General features: G+C 43.4%; 1 protein-coding gene across 1 annotated transcript in view; it reads left to right on the top strand.

The window, feature by feature from the left end:
• Positions 1 to 10,943, top strand: part of LOC101832126 (cytochrome P450 3A9-like) — a 52,340-nt gene extending 41,397 nt beyond the window's left edge. Inside the window, exons 9-13 of the mRNA XM_040731212.1 lie at positions 799 to 865; positions 4,081 to 4,241; positions 6,816 to 7,042; positions 10,052 to 10,214; positions 10,680 to 10,943. Of these exons, the coding sequence (XP_040587146.1) occupies positions 799 to 865; positions 4,081 to 4,241; positions 6,816 to 7,042; positions 10,052 to 10,214; positions 10,680 to 10,823 (762 nt within the window). The 3' untranslated portion in view covers positions 10,824 to 10,943. The remainder of the gene's footprint in view (positions 1 to 798; positions 866 to 4,080; positions 4,242 to 6,815; positions 7,043 to 10,051; positions 10,215 to 10,679) is intronic.
• The last annotated feature ends 11,370 nt before the right edge of the window (positions 10,944 to 22,313 follow it).

Raw genomic sequence — 22,313 nt, 5'->3', positions numbered from 1 at the left:
TTGGTAAGAAATGACTTCACTTCCAAACCTATTATTTTATAAATTTTCTCCAAAAGCTCCATTTTAAGTTATCTGATGCCATTCGTTCTGCTACATTTTTAGTTTTTAATTTTTGGAGACACAGTATGACTATGTAGTCTTGCCTCTAGGTCTCAGTCACCAAGACTCAAAAGCTAGGGATACAAGTGTGTGTCAACCTGTCTGGCTGGGCTCAACTACATCTGAGTTGCTTGTGGCTTGAAGTTGGCACTGGATTCAGCCAGGTATCCAGGCTTTGTTACGTACAGCCAGGAGTCCAGAATAAGGAAGTGCATAGGTCATAGAGGCAGGACTAGATAACCCCCAATATGTCACTTGTTGGAATATTTCTAGATGCTCACCCAAAAACTACTGATGAGATTTGGGAATGGCACTAGCTTCATCTATAAAGACACGATTCAAGATTAAGATAGGAGGACACAGATGGGAGTTCAGAACTTCTTCCTGTGTGAGCACACATATGAAGGGAAGGAGAGGATTGGCACTGTTTAGTACCCAAAGAATTCAGGGTCAAGGATAGCAAAGACCAGAGCTACTAGACACACAGCCATAGTTCACTCAGGAAGGCACTCTGCTCTCCAAAGCTGGTATGTGGACATGCGTGTCTACCACTAGCTCTGGCACCCCAGTGAGATTAAAGAAATACTATTTCTGGGATTAAAGAAATACTATTCTCAGAAACGTGGCTAGTTCTTCACTTGTTCACTTCTCTCTAATCACACGAATGACTTTTCACCTTCCACAACTATTTTCTTTCAGCAAAGATTGGATTTTCTTCAACTGATGATCAACTCCCAGAATTCCAAAGACAAAGAATCTCATCAAGGTTAGCAAAGATGGGTCGTATCTACTGAGGTGGAACTAACAAGACAGATATTGGTTCTGGAAGCATGCAAGGGGGTTCCCAGGCAGATAAAGATGTCTGCAATTTATAGAATAACATATTTGTGTCTGTAATATATTCAGTAAGAGGAACTTTGAAGAAGCACAGGATTATTACCGTGATCAAAGCCTGAAGGGCAGGCGCTCGTTCGAAGGTCATCAGTGGTCTCTGGAACTTGTGCCACCAAGCAAATACCAGCTGGGCCTCATCTAGACCCACTGAGTCAAAAGCTCTGTCCGGAGATTTGCATGTAGACATCCAGTCAGAGGACAGCCCACAGTGGTGCACACCTGGCATGAATGCTTACCCAGATCTTGATTGACAGCCAAGCTTTGATTTCCTGTGTAGCCGATAAGAAACGCATGGAGAAAGCCTTGGGGCTAAGCACACATTCCTCTACTCTTACTAGTTTTTCACCTGCTCATCTTCCCATCAGGGGTGGCTGTGACAGTTGAAGAATGATGGCTTTCTGATTCCATCCTGCCCTGTGCAGCTGTGAGTCCCACCAAAAGGGAGAGACAGATGTTGGTCCTCTCGCTTCATTCTTTTTCATTTTCTCCCTTTCCCCCCACTGCCTTCCTTCTCTTTTTTAATATTTTTATTTAATTTAGAAACAATCTTATTTTACCTATCAACCCCTTCCTTCTCTTATCCTCCAACTTCTCCTACCTCTCTCTCTCTCTCTCTGTCTCTCTCTTTTTACATATATAAATATATATAAAATATATCCTGGTCCCTTACCGTCATCATTTATATTGACACACAGATTCAATGACATTTGTCCAGTGTAGAAGCCCTGTCATATGAACTCCTAATTCCTTTGTTAAGCGAATTGAATGTTTGTTTATTGACACTGAACAGCTTTGTATTTCTGCTTGCTTATTCCAGCAGAGAGCACAGTTCTGAAGTTTTTGTATCCATACTCTCCTTTCGTGTACTGGTCATTTTCATGTTGCTGTGAGAAAATACCTGACAGTCAGAAATTTAAAGGAGGAGGGTTTTATCTGACTTATGATCCAAGCTAATTATTCATTCATTTTGGGAGACTTTACAACACCCGGGACTAGGCATGATCACAGGAACAGAGTAAGCAGGAAGTGTGGTCAGGCTACCAAACTTCAAGGTTCTGTCCCAGTGACCCCGTTCCTCCAAGAAGGCCACCACCTCCTTCACAAGCATCACTGCCATCTGGGGACCAAGTGTTCAGACAAATGAGATTGAGGGAACACTTGTCATTCAAACCAAAACAAGAACATAAGCTCCCAGTTCACTAGGACAAAGAAACTGACAGGCTATCTTCCCACCAGGAACATAGCAGATGTCATGGTTGGCAAACCAGAGCTCTGCAAACCCTTCAAAACATTCCTTTTCTGCTGTTCTTTCTTTTTTCAGTTTTGAATTTACAAGGTTGGAGCAGGTCATATGTCTCTAAAGGTCCCCTTCCACCCCCACCCCACCCCACCAAACCCCTGCTCAGTGCTTAACTGTTCAGTGCTTAACTGATCTGAGCTTCTGTGCGGATTAAAACTGAAGAAGGAAAACAGCCGTTGTCAGGAGTTCTGTGGTCCTGAGCTGGAGAGAGTAGCAGGGCTGGGGAGGGGAATACGGGGCAGATGGTGTTCAGTCACTGTTGAATGAGCACTGCTAACTTTATTCTAAGGACAACTGCCTTGTGTGTCCCACACTCAGTGCTCCTTTTGGCATTTCTTTCTTCTGCTGCATTAGTGCGTTTGTTAGAAAAAGGTCAGTCACCACCCCTGTGGCTTCCTACTTAGCAGGACTTCAGTTATCAACCATTTGGGAAGGCTAGTAATCCTTGCTTGTCAAGTGAGATTGTCCACAAAAATACCACACCTGGCAAAAGTTACCATTTTGGTTTGAGAAATGTAAACTTGCTTTGAGGCTCTGTATTTCACTTTCATTGATGCTGTAAGTCCAAAGACTACACATTGAGTATTTTCACACCATTGATTTGGGTTAGTTAAGGTGTATGTAGTTCGTAGGTCTGTTAATATTCATGCACTGGAGTCTTTGAATTGAATGCTCATTCAAAGTGTTTCAAGCCATATTTTACCAAGAATAGTTGAATTTTTCTTAAGAGAGAATGCTATTTCATATTTTATTTATAAAAATGGACTTCTTGGGGCTGGCTAGATGGCACAAGAACTTGACTTTGAATCCTCAGCAACCACATAAAAAGCCAAGCATGGCTGGGCATGTGTTTCCATACATTTGAAGGTAGAGACAGGAAGAAACTTGAAGTTCTCAGCCTAGCTACCACAGCTGAAAGGGCAAGCTTCCAGGTAAGCAAAAGACACTGTAGAAAGGAAATAACATGGAAAATGGCAGAGGAAAACATCCACAAAACCACAGTGGCATGCATAGTCAGCTCTGTGTGTGAGAAATCAAGTGCTTATATGACTGTATCACATGGACACTCATACACATACAACACTCACACACACACCACTAATATACTCACACATGTACACTCGTAAACACATACACAGACACCTCATATACCATTAACACATACACATACAATAGTTTTTAAATTAAGCAGAATGAAAGTTTAAACATGCCATATTTGTCTTCTGTAAAGGAGTATTGGAAATTTTTTATTCTAATTAAAAGAGGAAATAAAAACCTCAGAAAGCAGAGTCATGCTTAAGACACTGTGCCATACTAGGCAGATATTCCTTCTCTCCAGATTGCATACCTCTGGTGCTGTCGAGGGCATAGGAACGAGGAGCAGATGGGCAAGGGGAATGTACACTGGATTAAAATCATTTTTCCAATTTACCCCCTTGTCGGAGAATGAAAACCCAGCCTCTTATAATTCTGAATTTTCATGTTCTCTGTAGATGTTTGTGATCTTTCTTTGGCTTGCTCCTCCTCTAAACCATGATTTATACTCATCTCCTTTGCCCAAAATGTATGCCCTGGACTGAAGAAATGACTCCACAGGTAAAGGCACTTGCTGCCAAACTCAGAGACCTGAGTTCTAATCCCAAGACCCAAACGGTAGAAAAGTAGAGTTTACTCTTACAAGTTCTCCTCTGACTTCTAAACCATGCTTTGGCCTTCTGGAGTCTATACACACATCAATCAATTGATGTAAAAATAAGTGAGATGAAATGCAGTTCCTTTCCCTTCAGGGTTATCTGATCTGGAGATTTCGGCCCAGTCCATTTTCTTTATTTTCGCTGGCTATGAGACCACCAGCAGCGCGCTTTCCTTTGCTCTGTATTTACTGGCCACTCACCCCGATGTCCAGAAGAAACTTCAGGATAAAATTGATGCAGCTCTACCCAATAAGGTGAGGATGTGGGGCCCGGAGAGAGCAGTGGAGAGAAGCAGTGACAAGTGTGGTTCTCATCACATTTGGTGAGAATCTTTGCACAGGGCCATAAGCATGGACTGTTCTGACAGCTTTGTTTAAGAATGATCTTCAGATGAATGTATGGAAAAAGACATCAAATACTGCTTTTTAAGATTACAACATCTTTGCAGATGAATATTGGTACGGCTTTATCCATTATCTATTACCAAAAACTACCAAGAAGCAACCACAAAATCACAGTGGCATGAAAGTATGAGCATTGGTTAGTCAAATCTGGGTAGTCAGCTTGCTGATGTTGTGGGGTGTGCTGTTAACCTGTTGTTGGCTGAGTGTGACTGGCCTTGGCTGGACGGGGCTAGGCATATTGATTTATCTCTGTCCCACAATCTCTCTCCACTCATAGGTGACCCAAGTCAAACTCTTAACCATACATTATGATCTGTCCAAAAGTCCCATAAATTAATAGCCAGATATTTTCCACATTGGTCTTTACAGCTCTGCCCATACTGGGAAGCTATTGGTGTGAGGTTAAGTAGTCTGTGGAGATGTCTGTCTGGTTTATCATGCTCTTCAGAGATCACAGGCAAGCCCTGAAGGAACAATCATCAGGCTGAACCAGCAACAGAGAATGCAGCTAAGTGATGTATTCTGTTCTCACTGTGACTTTTACCAGGGTTGAAATTGAGCATTTTGATTGAGATGACTATATCTGTCTTTGGTATCTTTAATATAGAAGAGACTGCTAAGACCAGCTCAAATCATTTGTGTTTTGTGATGTACAACCAAGGTGCATGTTTTTATTTAATTTTAAACTATTTTTAATTGAAATAGAATTACATCACTTTCCTCCTGCCCTTTCCACCCTCCGGCCTATGCCTCAAACCTCTCCCATCCCCGACTTTCAAGTTGATAACCCCTTTTTGATTACTATTGTTGCATAAATATATACATAAGTTTGTATGTATGCACACACAGACAAAACCTACTGAGTCCGTTTTTGGTGTGTGTGTGTGTGTGTGTGTGTGTGTGTGTGTGTGTGTGTGTGTGCGCGCGCGCGCGTGCTATTTCAAGGCTGACCACTAATATTGCCACTGTTCTGGTCTTGTCTGTGCATCATTTCTAAAAGAGACTGTCTCACGGCAGACTTCCTCTCACAATCCTTCTGCCTCTCTTTTCTTCTCCATGTTCCCTGAGCCATAAATGCAGCATCTGTAATGTAGAAATATTGACTGGTGCTCAGCTCCCCATGACCCATTAAGGTATGAATGAAGTCCAGTTGAGGTTCCTGTGATGATCTCCAGTTGATGTAAAGGGCAGTTTCTTTAATGAGTTATCAAAGATTATCTGATCTAATGTTTCTAAATCTTATATATAATCAAAATAATGACCATGCAAGACATTTGTAACTAAATAAAATAATGATTTTCTTAAAGGCTGTAAAGAAGACTCATCAGTTAAGAGCTCTGGATGCTCTTTAATAGTTCAGTTCCTAACACGCACATCAGGAGACTGACAACCATGTTTAGCTACAGTTCTAGGAGCTCTGACACACTCTTCTGGGCCCACAGCACGTGAACACACATGCACAAATCTCTACACAGATACATACACATAAATAAAAATAATTATTTTTTCCAAAATGGAGATTTGCTTTCATCTGTATTTTATATAATTCCATGTGTGACCTCTTTGTGGAAAGGTAGCACTAACTATGGTATGTTGTTGTTGAGTATAATTGTCATAATCTATTAGTAATGGTTCCTTACATAAGAAACAAAGAGTAGTGCATGATAATGCTGAGGATTCAAGGCCCTGGTCTTGGCATTATCCTAAAGGATTGCTTCTCAATGGGTTATTGAACAGATTGAAGAGTGTGTGTTATTAAAATGTTTTATAGCTGAGCAGTGGTGGTGCACGCCTTTAATCCCAGCACTAGGGGGGCAGAGGCAGGGACATCTCTGTGAGTTGAGTTCCAGGACAGCCAGAGCTGTTACACAGAGAAAGCCTGTCTCTGAAAAATGCTCTGTAAATGCTAAGGCTCTTAATCAGTAGGAGTTGCTCTGTGGAGCTCCAAACACCTTGGCAGTGCTCCATAGATAAAAATTAATTCAAAAATATTAACTCATGGGACCAGGTATTGGACAAACCAAGACCTCTGAGCATGGGTGCCAGCTAGGAGGCCAGGGCAGTCTATATGACCTCTCACAGCAGAGCCAGTGTTTATCCTAGAGCACAAATGGACTTCAGGAGCCCATTCCCTATGGAGGGACACTATTGCAGCCCAGATACGGGAAGGAAGGCCTGGGCCCTCCCCCAAATGATGTGATGGACCTTGATGATCCTCTGTGGAGGGCCTTACTGGCCCTGGGTAGTGTGTGGGGTGTCGGTGGGGAGCATGGGAGGATGAGAGGGAGAGGGATTGGGGGAATTGATACGTAAATAAGAGTGCATCTAAAATAAAAATAATGTTTAAAATAAAAAATATTAATTTATGAATCCTCTCCATCTCCCTCCTCCTCTCTCCATCCTTCTCCCTGCCCATTCATCCAGGCACCTGCCACCTATGATGCCCTGGTCCAGATGGAGTACCTAGACATGGTGATGAATGAGACTCTCAGATTATATCCAGTCGGTGGAAGACTCGAGACGATCTGTAAGACAGATGTTGAAGTCAATGGGGTGCTCATTCCCAAAGGGACTGTAGTGATGGTACCGACCTTTGCTCTTCACAAAGACCCAGAGTGCTGGCCAGAGCCTGAGGAGTTCCACCCTGAAAGGTACAGAGACATGGGAAAGAAAAACAACCCAGAACCAGACTAGTCTGAGCATGATGTGTGTCTCTCTCTGTCTGTCTGCCTGTCTGTCTGTGTAAACTTTTAGGAAAGTATGTCATCTGTCTTAGTTTCCTCAGAACTCTTGTGTACTCTGCTTTTCATTTATCTCAGGTTCCCTTGCCATTCCCACTAGCTGTCCCTGTCACTTTTAGAGAGCATCTGCATCTCCCACTTGAATAGATTTTGCCTCCTGGACCTTCTATTATGTCTGTAATGGTGTCACGGTGGGCCTGGAAGCCCTCCTCCATTATGGTTAGAGCAGCCTTGGTGAAGATAGAGGAGCCCATGGGCCTGAGAGTCCTATCTCTGGCTGTCATCCTAGCCAGCTCCCTAACACTTAATGCCTCTTCTAAGACCAAGGCACCTGCTAGTCTAGAATCCTGAGACATCCTTCTTTGGAGATGCCGCAAGCAGATTCTTCTGGGAGTTTTGGAACTAAGGTCAGGCTTCTGTCAAAGTTTTAAGTATAAAAATACTATTTTCTTGATCTCCTGTTGGTAATCAAAACAGAGAATGGAGGTCATAGCGCTGAGGCTAGCAAATAAGAGGATCTATGAGGCAGATATGCACTAACCCCTAGCTGTGGGCTTTCTGATGTCAGAATATATGCCTTAGGCTTGTGGCATGCCTGTTGCCACCATGATATTTACTGAAGAAATCGTTCAGAGTTGACCCATTCCGAATGACTAATGTGTTCCCTCCAGTCTCCGCAATTCTACCTCCTGTTGTACTGTGACTATAAAAGCACAAACAATTGACTACATTTGTGTTGAATTTTTTAATAGTGAAACTGTTTAACACATGCCTACTTTGTATAGGGACTACTCCAAAGACTGATAAAAATCCAAATTATATGTCTATTACAGAGGATGTTTGACAAGTGCCCAAGAACAATACATAGAAATTATATAGAGAGTAATACATAGAAATCATATATGTAGCACTCTGAATGGATCTCTGTGTGCTCAGCAACCTTTCACCCATGTCAGCTTCACCACCACCCGCTCCTCCTGTATGTCTTCCAACACACTCTCCCTCAACTGCCGCGTGGTGTGTGTGTGTGTGTGTGTGTGTGTGTGTGTAACATACAACCCATAAATACTTCAGAATTCTCTTCAAAACATAAATTACAGCTTGAAGTACATAATTACAGTTATCATCTTATTAAAATCATTACTTTTCTCCTAAATATTTAAATATCAAATTTAAATAAAATGTATCTACTCTTCCATAATTTTATATGCAAGGAAACATATAAAGAAAAACGTGGATGACATTACACTGGAGTAACCTTGTATATTCTGTAAGATATCTGACTTAAATGCTAGTAAGGAAGGGAAGTAGGGAGAAGAAGAAGAAGAAGAAGAAGAAGAAGAAGAAGAAGAAGAAGAAGAAGAAGAAGAAGAAGAAGAAGAAGAAGAAGAAGAAGAAGAAGAAGAAGAAGAAGAAGAAGAAGAGGAGGAGGAGGAGGAGGGGGGGGAGGAGGGATGGAGGAGGAAAATAAAGAGAAATAAAAGATATGTAGGAAGGTAGGATGGGAGGAAGGAATGGAGGAGGAAAGGAATGAGCACAGAGTGAGGGGAAGAGAGAAGGGAACTAGCAAAAGGAAAAGAAAGACAGGGAACATAGTCAAAAAAGAAGAAGAATTGAAAGGGAGGAGAGACGAGAGGAGGGGAGGGGAGGGGAGGGGAGAGGAGGGGAGGAGAAATTGCAAAGGGAAAACAAAGTTTTGGGTATGTTATCCTCTGAGCCCAGTGCTCATGTGACCAGCAGAAGTGTTAGTTGAGGCAAAAACACGCTTTCCTTCTATTGGTCTCCTATCTTGTGTGTCAAATGCCCTTTTCTTGTTTAATGATAAATTTTCTGGAACTGGGTGTGGTGGTGCACACCTTCCATCCCAGCACTTGGGAGGCAGAGGCAAGTGGATCTCTGTGGATTTGACACCAGCCTGGTCTACATAAAGAGTTTCAGACCACCCAGAATAAGTAAGTAATAAATAAATGTTCTTTTGAACAGCATTGACCAACGTGACTAAAAGTTTCTCCACAGTAAAGAGAGGGGGAGCAATTTCTACAGTATATCACCCACTCCAACACCTAGGAAACATCACGGAAGACAGGAAGGACAGACTGTAGTGGCTAGAGGTGTGGAGTTGTGCTACAGAATGTCTTGTGGACAAGCCATGGCCATTGCCTTCGTAAACACACAACATCTGTGACTTCCTGTAAAAGACTTGCACACATGTGGGGACACACACACACACACACAAAATGAGGCAGGAAAGTAGGAGGGGACTACTTGGGAACATGGAATGAAAGAAGTGGGATCACAGTGTATTGTATACAACTAATAAAATCTCAAAAATTAACTTTTAAGAGCTCCAGCAGGAGCTGAACAAGGGGGAGCTCTTGGACCCCCGCCTGATGCCTGAAAGGTCAGCAGGGGACTGATCCAGACCCCCTGAATGCAGTGTCAGTGAAGAGGCCTCGACAATCTCTGGGGCCTTGGGTAGTAGATCAGTGTATACTGTGGCATATGAATGAACTTTGGGAGCCCATTCCACATGGAGGGATGCTCTCTCAGCCTGGACACAAGGGGGAGGGCCTAAGTCCTATCCTGAATGAAATGACAGACTCTGGAGATTCCCCCCATGGATGGCCTCACCCTCCCTGGGGTATGGTGTGGGGATTGGGTGGGAGGCTGGGGAGCTAAGGGAGGGGCTAGGGAGGAATGGTGGGAGAGGAAGCTGACATTGTCATGTGAAGCAAGGTTGTTTCTAATTTAAATAAAAAATATATATTGGAAAAAAGAGAGCTCCAGCAGAATTTCGACCAACAGCCCAGGCAAACATCCTGCCTGCTACTGCTTATGGGTATCTAAGAGATATCCAACTAGGGAAGTTGTGGGGTTTGTGCTTTGTTAACTCATCTTCATCTACTCCCGTGGGACCAGGTTCAGCAAGAAGAACCAGGGCAGCATCAATCCTTACACATACCTGCCCTTTGGGGATGGACCCAGGAACTGCATTGGCATGAGGTTTGCTCTCATGAACATGAAACTGGCTCTTGTCAGAGTCCTGCAGAACTTCTCCTTCCAGCCTTGTGAGGAAACTCAGGTCAGTGTGCTTCCTCAGTGAGTTACATACAGGTCAGTGTGCTTTTTCAGTGAGTTACATACAGTTTGGCTTTTTAATTGGGGTCATCTGCATGTAGAGAAGCATATATTGCTCACGTCTTAATTTATTCTTTGAGCCATGTAACTTCTTTTGTGATATCTGTTGAGGTGTATGGTCTATGGTATGGGGGCAGAGGCTTTATCTTTTGCTTTAAAAATATTTTCTAAATTCAGGGACTGGGTAGTGGTTCATTCAGGAGAATGTCTGCCCTATAACCATGAATAGCTAAGTTTCATCCCTAGACCCCAAACGTTTAAAAACTTGGTTCCTAAGGGATGACAACTGAGGAAAAGGTAGTCTCCGTGTGCATGTAAAGGTGTATTTGTCCTCGACGAGCCTCTCCCTTGGTTCTGTGCTAGGTGATGCTTCATTGCTTGGCTCTCACTATTTGTTTAACTGTTGCAGATCCCTTTAAAACTGAGAAAGAAAGGATTTTTTCAACCAGAAAAACCCATCATTCTAAGAGCTGTATTAAAAGAAGGAACCACAAGTGGAGTTGACATAAAGCTGATTATGATGCTGTGTCCCATGACACAAGAAGTCAAATGATTTTGTGAAGAAAATGCAGAAATGAAGATGGGATTGATTCTTTTCATGAATGAGGGACTCTGGGCACTCATCAACCTAATCTCCTGATTTAGCCACAGAAGCTCAAAAATCACTCACTTCTCAAAATAGACAAAAGAAAGAGTATTTGCGTGTGTGTGTGTGTGTGTGTGTGTGTGTGTGTGTTTATTTTGTTTGTTTCCCTTTTGGGTTTGGTTGCATTCATTTGGCTAGTTGGTTGTCTTTAAAACAGTGCCATATGTCAGTGAGAGCACAGGGACCCCAGTTGTAAAGCTGGGGAACCAGCATTGGACTGAACCAAGCCTCTGAATGTGGGAGCCAGTTAGGAAGCCTGGGCAGTCTATGGGACCTCAGACAGTGAGACCAGTATTTATCCCTAGTGCACAAATGAACTAAGGGAGCCCATTTCCTATGGAGGGATAATATTGCAGCCCAGATACACGGAGGAGGACCTAGGCCCTCCCCCAATTGATGATCCCCTATGGAACGCCTCACTGTCCTTGGGGAGTAGGTGCAGGGGTGAGTTTGGGAGGTTGATAGGGGAGGATGGGAGGGAGAGGGAACAGAGTGATTGATATGTAAAATGATTGCTTATAAAAAAAAAGGAAAAAACAGTGTTGTATATATCCCAGGCTGGCTCAAACTCACTACATAGCAGTGGATATCCTGGAAACCCTTATACCACCTCCCAAGTACTGAGATTATCATCCTGCACTACCATACCCAGCTAAACTGTTACCTCCCAAAGGAATAGACGGCTGTATTCATTAGATAACAGTGCTGCTCTTATCTGGATATTTTTGCACAATTGGGATTTATGGACTGAGGACACGCCTACGTGGAAAAAGCACACACTATACAAATGTAAGAGCTAGAATTCAGAGCCCCAAAATGAAATTAAAAGATGAGTAGGCATGATGGCCACCCGTAAACCCAACACTGAAAAGGTAGGGACGTTTTGGGCGAACTGACTGAATAAACCAGTCAGTTTTTCACCTCGTTGTCTCTATTCATCTCTTTAATCATCACATACAGATTGATGGTTCAGCCTACGCTGTTGAGATTCTTAGAGCCCAGACTTTAGCGCTAACAATGCTATCAGATCAATAGCAAAATCATATTCATTTCTAAGTCTATTGCTCTCTTCACTGCTATCTAAAATTGAACTTTGACTTGCTAGGAAAAGTACATAGGTACTGCTTAGTCTGTGTATTTCAAACCCTGTGTGATTAGGTTTGCTTCAAACGTCTCCTCATCTCAGGCTAATAGCTTCCAGCTGTAAATCACCTCAGCTCTCCATCCAGCTGTGAGTCATCAGTGTACTCTAAGTATTTATAGAAAGCTGTTAAGACATGCAGTAAATGATTCAATAAATGTGGATAAGGATGAGTGTGGAGGCTATCAGGATGTATTTCCAGCACACAACGTCTGCCTTTACATCTGCAGCTATTCTTTTTTATCATTTTTTATTTTAATTTTAAATAGCTTGTTTTACATGTCAATCCCAGTTCCCTCCCCCTCCCCTCCTCCCCTCCTCCCGTACTTCCCTTCCCCCCCACCCTCCCACCCTATTGCCAATCCCTTCCACATAGGGGATATCTAGAGTCTGTCATTTCACTCTGGGTAGGGTCCAGGCACTCCCCTAAGAGTCCAGGCTGAGAGAGCATCCCTCTTTGTGCTATAGGCACACGAAGACTGTTTGTATTCCAGGGATAGACACTGATCCACAGCTCAGGGCCCCATAGGTTGCCCAGGCCTTCTCGCTGACGCTCACATTTGGGGGGTCCAGATCAGTTCCATGCTGGCCTCCCCGCTGTCGGTCTGGGGTTCAAGAGCTCTCCCCTGTTCAGATCAGCTGTCTCTGCTGGTTTTGCCAATTTGCTCATCACTCCTCTCTCTGTCACTGAGCTATTCTTAATGTTCACATCTCCTCAAGTGTAAAGCTATCATTCCAAATAGAACACAGTTCTGTTTTGTGGCCCTTTGAAGGCCAAGACTTTGCACTGGATTGGCCATAGTGCTGGCTGGGTTTTAGTCTCAAAAAATTACTAGACTATCCTACCCAGTTAGACTACAGGCATATAGGTGGGTAGAAGATCCTCTTGAGCGCATTAAGTTTTCAGAGTAAACTGTGTTTGTTCCAGAAGAGTTTTATGTGTGACTGGTGTGTGTGTGTGTGTGTGTGTGTGTGTGGGTGTGGGTGTGGGTGTGGGTGTGGGTGTGGGTGTGTAAGCACATATGTATGTATGGAAGCCAAAAATTAACATCAAGTGTCTTACTCAATAACCCTCCACCTCATTTTTTGAGACAGGGTCTCCCACTGGATCTGGAACTTGATGATTTGGGTACACTGACTAGTCAGCAAGCCCCAGGGAATCCTCCTGTCTCTGCCTTCTGACCTGGATACTCGGAGTTCTAACTCAGGCCCTCAAAGTTTTGTGAACAAGTCTTCTCCCTTGTCCTGGTTTTATACTTTTAAAGTGTAAAGTCATCAACAGTTAGGACACAGTAGTCTCTCTTTGTTTTCACATACTCTGTGTACTTTGGTTGGGATTTCAACACCACACCCTTTACAGTGACATAACTTGATTTGTCTCTGATGAGATGAGTTCAAGTATTAGTTCTAGAAGTCACAACATGTGATCTGCTGGGGGAGGAATCATAGCCAAGAAACTGTATCTCAACCAAACTTTTGTTGCAATCTGGAACCTCACTCTTTCTACACTGATCCTAGAGAGAGAATGTGATATTCTGTTAGTCTACCACAACAATCCTAATATTTAAAATACATGCTGTATTTATACTTTGATAATTCCATACACATGCATAATGGACATGTAGTTCATATACACAATGGAATACTATTCAACTGTAAAAAATGAAATTTGCAAGTAAATGGGTGGAACTAGAAAATAACTGGATGAGGTAACCCAGACCCAAAAAAACAAACACCATATGTTCTCACTCACCCACAGTTCATAGAAACTACACTGAAGGGACTCAGTGGTTGTAGTTATATGTTTATTCATTTATATGTGCATGTGTTTGTAGCAACAATGATTAAAGGAGACAGAGCCTTGAATTTGGAGGGAGGAAGAGAGGAGAAATTATATAATTGTGTTGAAAGAGAGAGAGAGAGCAATGAAAAAAGATTTAAAAAACAATAACAAACCCATCTCAGTCAAAACCTCATTTGAAGGGCCTTTCCTCACCAACCTCGTCGAAAAGAACTGCTTTATACCCTGGACAACTTTTATTATGTCAAGCACAAAATTATTTTCCCTCTCTACCTCCAAAGAACTTTATCAATTTTCATGCATGTTTTCATGGTGAAATCATAAGCTTGGATATTATCCATGTTTCCCAGTAGAGCACTTTGAAAGACATGGGAGGTCTAAAACTTTGGATAAAGTTGGTCATCTGCTTCTCCTTTTCATGTGAGCCTTTGGTGACCTCTTCATGACCCTGAGTTATTAATACAAGGAGCAAGTTTAAGTAGACTTCAGTCACCTTCTCAACATATTCAGATTGATATGTATGGAGCTGATGACCACACCAGCCAATATCTATCAGTCATCAGAGGCAGATTTCTAGTGTCGTCTTCTATCAGTCTCTACCTTATGTATTGAGGCATGGTCTCTTATTTGTATCCAGAATTTAGCCAACTCTGGCACTTACACTAGCCACTTGTCCTCAGGTCCCTCTCTGTCCGTCTCCCATGGGTTGCGTGTGTATCTGCCTGACACATCTCCCATGGGTTGCGTGTAGGCCACCGTATCTGCCTGACACATGTGCAGTGGGTCTGAATGCAGCCCTCACACTGCTCAGCAAGCACTTTGCGTTGAGCCATCGTCCCGGTCCCCAAATTAGGTAAATTCCTAAATAAAGGACATCCTTGTCTCTGCAAAGACGTCATGTCCCAGATCAACATACCTGGAATGACTGAAAGGACAGGTTCACCACAGACACTTTGGCCAGTGATCTATGACAGATGTCACCACAGACAACACACAGGATACACAGGACTCCAAAATAAAATGCAATAAAAATGATTCCAGCTCGTCTTGGAGAAAGGATTTTCAAAGAAAATATCCTCCCACTTTGTGGTGGATGTATGATTACACCATGGGTACACAGTAGGCTCTGGGAACTGATTTAGAAAATTCTGCCAGAACTTCTGCAGTTAGAGTCCTGACTTAAGTTCCTCGGTTTCCCCCACTCCCTCCCCTCATCTCCTTCCCAATTACAACTGGGTAAATCGTTTTTCTGAACCATATACTCACTGCCGTGATGTTCCATTCAGACCTCCCCACAGAAATGAAGCCAATCACTACAGGCAAAAAGGTTTTTACATTTTTGTTTGGGGAATTTAACATGTACATACAATACAATTCAAGCATATATAAACCCCTCTTTCTCCCTTCCAGCTCCTCCATGCCTCCCAGCCAAATTCATGCCTTATTTTATTTAATACCCCATTAACTCTGTTTAGTGTTGCCCATATGTGAATGTTGTGAAGCCATCTACTAGAGATAGAATCCTGCTGGGCGTTGGTGGTGCACGCCTTTAATCCCAGCACTCGGGAGGCAGAGGCAGGCGGATCTCTGTGAATTCGAGGCCACCTTGGTCTACAGAGCGAGTTCAAGGACAGCCTCCAAAACAATACAGAGAAACTCTGTCTCGAAAAAAACAAAAAAAAATAGATAGAATCCTAACATGTGGCCACATCTTCTAAAGACGTTGCCTAGATAACACCAACTGTCAGCAGCTGCTCTGTGTGGGAAGAGACCTGGAGACAACCTATGCCATCTGTGCCAGAATTTCCAGTGGTCTTTTCTGCAGGTAACCATATCTGAGATAGCCCTGTCATATACAGAAAACAGCATTTCTCAGAACTCCACCCATCGTCTACTTCCTGCACTCTTTCAGCCTCCCCTTCCACAGGACCAAGGAGGGATGTCCCATTTAGGGCTGAACCCAGTTTTGCATCTCTCCGTAGGCTGATGCCCACTTGAGGGGCTGGGGGACTTCTCCAACAAAGTACGTTCAGTGTCCTGAACAAACAATCAATACCATTTGTAGCATAAATGATGACCGTTTTTAATTATGGAGGAACCACGAGTATAAATACAGATAGTACTGGGGACACTCACTTTAGCTGTGGGATTCACCCAAGTCTACTTTGAAGAGATTCTTCACGTTTCTTTCCAGGAGTATTTGTGGTTTTTACATTTTCATATGGCTACAGACCATATGCACAAACACATTCACATAGAAAAATCCCTAACACCTCAAAATCAGAAACTATAATATATAAGCAAAAGACCAGTAAGGCTTGAAAATGCCAAGACAAAGAAATATGAAGCAGCAAAAATCCCCCAAAATATCCTTGAGTTCATTTTGCATTGGCCATCCCTGAGACTCCTTGGAGAAACTAATTTTTCCTCTGCGAGTGGTTGTCGACTGGAGCTAGCTTTATGGTTAAGGATGCGGTTCGTGCCTGCCTCCCCTTCTCAGCACTGGGACTCCATTTGGCTTAGATCCGTGCAGGCCTTGTGCATGCCGGCACAGTCTTTGTGACGTCATGTGTGCATCAGTCCTGTTCTGTCTGGAGGACAGGGTTCCCTTGCCATCATCCATACTCACTGGCTCTTACAAGCTTTCAGCCTCTTCCATATAATTCTCTGTGCCCTGGGGGGAGGGACTTGATAAAGACATCTCACTAGGCACCGAGTATTCCAAGATCTCTCACTTTCTGCATTGCACAGTTGTAGGGTCTGCATTGGTTCCCATCTGCTGCAGCAGAAACTTCTATGATGATGGCTGAGTGAGACCCTGACCTATGAGTACAGCAGAGTGCTGCTAGTAGATTTTTACTGCTCCTTTAATAGAACAACAAGTGTTTGGTTCTCCCCTAGGTCTATGGCCTGTCTGGTCTCAGATTCTTACCCGCCCAAGCAGTGTCAGGCATGGGTTCTGTTTCATGGAGTGGGCCTAAAACCCAATCAGATAGTGCCTGGTTAGTCCCACAATGTTTGTGTCACTGTCACACCATGGTACCATGCCGACAGGTCAACACTGTCGAGCAGAGGGTTTGCAGCTGGGCTGATGTTGACCTTCCCTCTCTGGTAGCATGCAGGGTACCTTCTAATGTCTTGAGCGCTGAAGGCTCTAGTTAGACATCAGCTTGACTTCTCCATGTTCAATGAGTTATATAGGTGCTGTCTTCAGCAATAGGGCCTTACCATCAGTTTGTGAGTCATGAAGACCCTAATGCTGGATGTCTTTCATCCATTTTTCCTGTCAATCAATGTGTGTACTTCTTTCTTCTTAAGCTGTAGCTTTAATGAGATATGACCCACAAACTATAGAATTCACTTGAATGGTTAATTGATACCTTCTTTGACCCACTGAAAATTATATTTGGAGTATATTAATTTCCAAAATGTTGTGAACTTCCTAATTTTCTCTCTGTTATTATTCCTGGTTTCATTGTACAAGAGTTGAGGAAGTCATTCTGTACGTTTGTCTCTTGCCCACTTTCTTGAAAAGCATGGTTGATTACAGCACCAGACTGTGCACTTTATGGAAAGAGAGACTACCACAGGACATAACAGGGTGAAAATCCTGCTACTTTCATCATTTTAAAGACGTAGAAGCATCCACTGATTTAGCTGTGTGATTGCCTGGAGCCTGCAAAGATTACAGGAGCAGTCCTGGTGGAAGCATTAGGGACTTTCTCCAGACTTTTATTTTAATCGTTGGTATTTTTTCAAACATACTATCTTTACTGATGATTGGATCTTTACTGACTATTGGGGAGGTTCACACGATGCACCCTGATTGCATTCGTTTCCCAGCCTTCCCAGGCTTAGGGAAGTGTGAACCACTTGTGGGGTTTTGCCTGTTTGCTGTGCTTCCCTTCTCTCCTGTAGTCCTCTCTGTACTCCTTACTCCAATTTCAGAGACACTGATATCTCTAGGTTTTCAGAGGAGATGGCAGATGTTTTTCAAAAGACACCATTAAGACATCATTAAGGAAAGTCACCTCAGAGATTAAAAAGTAGAGTGGTGTGGTCCCCATGAAGGATTTCCCATTTTTGGTAACTGTGATGTGGCGTGAACATTTGATTTGCACATTTCTTTATAAATTTTTGAAGCTAGATGGTAACCAGGACTACCCAGTGAGATCTGCTCTCTCTCTCTCTTTCTCTCTCTCTCTGTCTCTCTCTCTGTCTCTCTCTGTCTCTCTCTCTGTCTCTCTCTCTCTGTCTCTCTCTCTCAGATCTCACTAGGTAGCCCTGACTGCTGCGATCTAGCTTTATATGTGTGTGTACGTACATTCATACATACATACATACATACATACATCCTTTCATTTCAAAATAAAAATTTACAGGAAAATGGAAGGAACTAGAAGTTAACACATTAAGTGAAACAATCTAGCCCAGAAAAATAAATCTTCCCTGCTCTCAGGAAGAAGAAACATCATTTATATAAAGAATATAAAACTAGAAAGAGACCATGAAAAAAGCAGGGGGTCTAAGGTGTAAGGATGTGTGGGAACAAGGGAGTGTAAAGGAAGAAGAAAGACATATATACATGCGACGTGTTTTTACTCATGTGCTCTGTCTATGTATCTGTCATCATCTATAATCTATCACCCATCACCTCTCTGTCTGTGGATGCACACACATGTGTGACATGAAATCAGAGAGTGACAGCTGAGGGGGAATAAGAGGACCAGTGACGGGCATGAGGGAGGAAGGACAGTGCTGAAGGAACAAGCATGAACAAATGACTTTGATTAGCACACGAGAAAAAATGTTTTACTGATATCAAAATCTTCTCCAAGGTTTAGAGTAGCAAAGAATCTTTCCAATCCCAAGCTTCCTATTTATGTTTGGTGGGACACACCTGCAATCCCTGCATTTGAGAGGCTGAGGCAGGATCCATACTGTGAGCTTAAGATCTGCCTGTATTGTGGATGCATAATGATACCCTAATAGTACAGTTCCAATCCTCTCATCTTTTATTCAGCACAATACTCGGGGCTGGCGTGCATTAAACTTGAGTTCTAATCTGGCCTGAAGACGGCAGTGTTGTACTGACTAGCATCAAAACTGTAAACTGCCAACTCTCTTTGCCTTCATGCTGCCTAGTGTCCCACAAAGGGTGTCTGCAGGTCAGGGAGGCAGGACTGGATACTAAGGTACCACTGATGATTGGACTAATGTCTTTTGTTGATGCAATATTTCAAGATGCTCAAACAAAAGCTGACAATGATCAGGAAATATGGGGAGATAAATGTGTGCCCAGTGAATAAGAACTAAGACAATATGGGGCTAGGGAGAGGGCTCAATGGGTAAGACAGCTTGCTGCACAAACATGAGGACCCGAGTCTGAATTCCTGACCTAAGTAATGAGCTGGGTACTGTGATGTGTGCTAAACCCTCGGCACTGTGAGCAACAGAGAAAGGAGGAACGCTGGGGCTTGGTGGCCGCCAGCCTCACTCCAGATTCCGTGAGAGACTGATGGATGGCTCAGGGCACTCTGACCGGCCTGCCCCACGTGCTTGAGAGAGGGAGACAGACAGAGGTGGACATGAAGAGACAGAACCAGCCAGAGAGAGAGGCAGAAAGAATATTAAGGCGGCACAGTAGGAAGAATCGAGGGCAGCCCCTTGAGTAGTCGAGCTTGGCAGCAGAAGGATCGGGCAGTTATCTGAAGATCAAGCCCAGAGGTGACCTGGCCCAGAGGAGGAGTTCAGAAGCCAGGGAAGCAGGACCTCAAAGAACAAAGACCAGAAGCTGTGGGAATGAGAACTCCATTTCCTTCTTGGAAGCTTCTGTACCCTGAAGGCATGTGGACGGCTTCCACACTTGCTCTGAAAAGGGAGCCAAGCATGTCATTCTCATTCAGATTTCCCCTGACTTCAGACCACTTTCTGACATTCAAGTGTCCCTTTCTTCTTCCAGCACCAGGTGGAATTTCTTCAGGTGATGATGAGTTCCCAGAATTCCAAAGCCAGGGAAGCCCACATAGGTAATCAAAAGTGGTGGGATTCCCTGTGGGAGGATGCCTCCCTCAGCCTTGATGCCGGAAGGAGGAGCTTGGTCCTGCCTCAACTTGGTATTCCAGGATTTGTTGACTCCCATGGGAGGCCTTACCCTTTCTTAGGAGTGTGTCGAGGAAAGGGAGAAATGAGGTTGGGAGAGGGAACAGGAGGAGAGGAGGGAGGAGAAACTGTGATTGCTATGTAAAATAAAATTAAAAGTGTAATTAAAAATGTGTTTCGCCATCTACTCTTGGGGCCATTTGAAGGAAGGGGATGTTCTTATGAGAATCAGAAAGTTTTCTAAGGAAATGAGATTCCTGCCACCATTCTGAAAGCTACACTTTTGGATATACCAAATGGCAGACAGAGGAGTGTGTGTGTGTGTGTGTGTGTGTGTGTGTGTGTGTGTGTATGTTGTACATGGGGGTGTTATATGTGAATTGAGTATGCTGGTGCATATAGACACATATATACAGGCTAAAGAAGAACATCAGGTGTCCTCTGTCACTCTCTACCCTAGTCCCTTGAGACAGGGTCTCTCACTGAACTTGGGACTAGGCTGGTGGTCAGCGAGTCACAATGACCCTTTTTCTGCCCACCAGGTTGACAGACTTATAGGCATACACTGCTGTGCCCTGCCTTGCACATGGGTTCTAGGGATTCAAACTCAAGTCTTCATGCTTGGGCCATCTTCTTAGCCCAAGCAGAAGCACTTTCTAAAAGCATTTAGGTATGTATTAATGGTCATAACTTGAAGAGCAACTATGGATATAAGTGTCATAGCTGGAAATCGAACACTGCTACTGAGTCACCTCTCTCAGAACAAATGTCACATCTCTATCACTCAAATTTGAACTACTTGAATTAGTATCTAGACAACCAGTAGGGAAATCCCTATCAGGGAAATGCAAATCAAAACAATGTTGAGATACCATCTTGCTCCATCAGATGGCTAAAATTAAAAAAAAAAACTCCAGCATAACAGTTTACGCTGGAGAGGATGTAGAGAAAGGGGAACACTCCTCCACTGCTGGTTGGGAAACAAACTTGTACAGCTACTTTGGAGATCAGTGTGGCGGTTTCTCAAGAAAATGGGAATCAGTCTACCACAAGATCCAGCAATTCCACTCTTAAGCATATACCCAAAGGATGCATGTTCATACCACAAGGACATCTGTTCAACTATGTTCATAGCAGCATTATTTATGATAGCAAGACCTGGAAGCAACCTACATGCCCTTCAACCAAAGAATGGATAAAGAAAATGTGGTATATTTACACAATGGAGTTGGAGTACTACTCAGCAGAAAAAAAAACAATGAAATCTTGAAATTCACAGGCAAATGAATAGAACTAGAAGAAACCATACTGAGTGAGGTAACCCAGACACAGAAAGACAAACATAGAGCAAAGGATATCCAGCCTACAATGCACAACCCCAGAGAAGCTAAGAAACAAGGAGGACCCTGAGAGAGACATACATGGACCCTTGAGAAGGGGAAATAGACAAGATCTCCTGAGTAAATTGGGAGCATGGGGCAGGGGATGGGAGATAGGAGAAAGAGGAGGGGTGAAGGAGACTGGGAAAGAGAACATGAGGGAACAGGAAGGTCAAGATGGGGGAAGACCAGAGAAGGAGGGAGCCATTATGGGCTTAATGAGAAACCTGGCACTAGGGAAATCTCCAGGAATCCACAAGGATGACCCCAACTAAGAATCTAAGCAATAGTGAAGAGGCTCCCTTAAATACCCTTCCCCTATAATGAGACTGCTGACTACCTTAAATGCCATCATAGAGCCTTCCTCCAATAGCTTATGGCAGCAGAAGCAGAGATTCACAGCTAAGCAGAGCCAAACTCCTGGAATTCATCTGTAGAGAGGGAGGAGTGATAATCAAAAGGGTCAAGACCATGCTGGCAAAACCCACAAAAACATCGGACCTGAGCAAGTGGGGGTTCACAGTATCCACACTGACAGCTGGGGAACATAAGACCGAACCAGGATCCCTGGTTTTATCCCTGATGCACAAATGGACTTTAGGAGCCCATTCCTTATGGAGGGATACTCTCTCAGCCTAGATACACAAGGGAGGGCCTAGGGCCCCAAATGAGGTGACAGACTTTGATGATCCCCAACGGGAGGCCTCACTCTCACTGAGAGTGGATGGTGGGGTGAGATGTGGGAATGGTGAGGGGAGTAGGAGAACGGGAGGGAGAGGGAACTGGGGTTGGTATGTGAAATTAGATTGTTTTTAACTTACATAAAAATTAATTTTAGAGCTGAATGGATTGGCTCAGTGGTTAAGAGCATTAACTGTCCTTTCAGAGGACCTCAGTTTGATTCTCAGCACCAACATCGTGCAGTTCACAACAGTCTGTAACTCCAAGATCTGACACCCTCACACAGACATACA

This window comes from Mesocricetus auratus, unplaced genomic scaffold, assembly GCF_017639785.1.
Source record: "Mesocricetus auratus isolate SY011 unplaced genomic scaffold, BCM_Maur_2.0 Super-Scaffold_100025, whole genome shotgun sequence".
Taxonomy (NCBI): Eukaryota; Metazoa; Chordata; class Mammalia; order Rodentia; family Cricetidae; genus Mesocricetus; species Mesocricetus auratus.
Note: the sequence above shows the minus strand (reverse complement) of the source record. Positions and strands in the feature narration are given on the sequence as shown.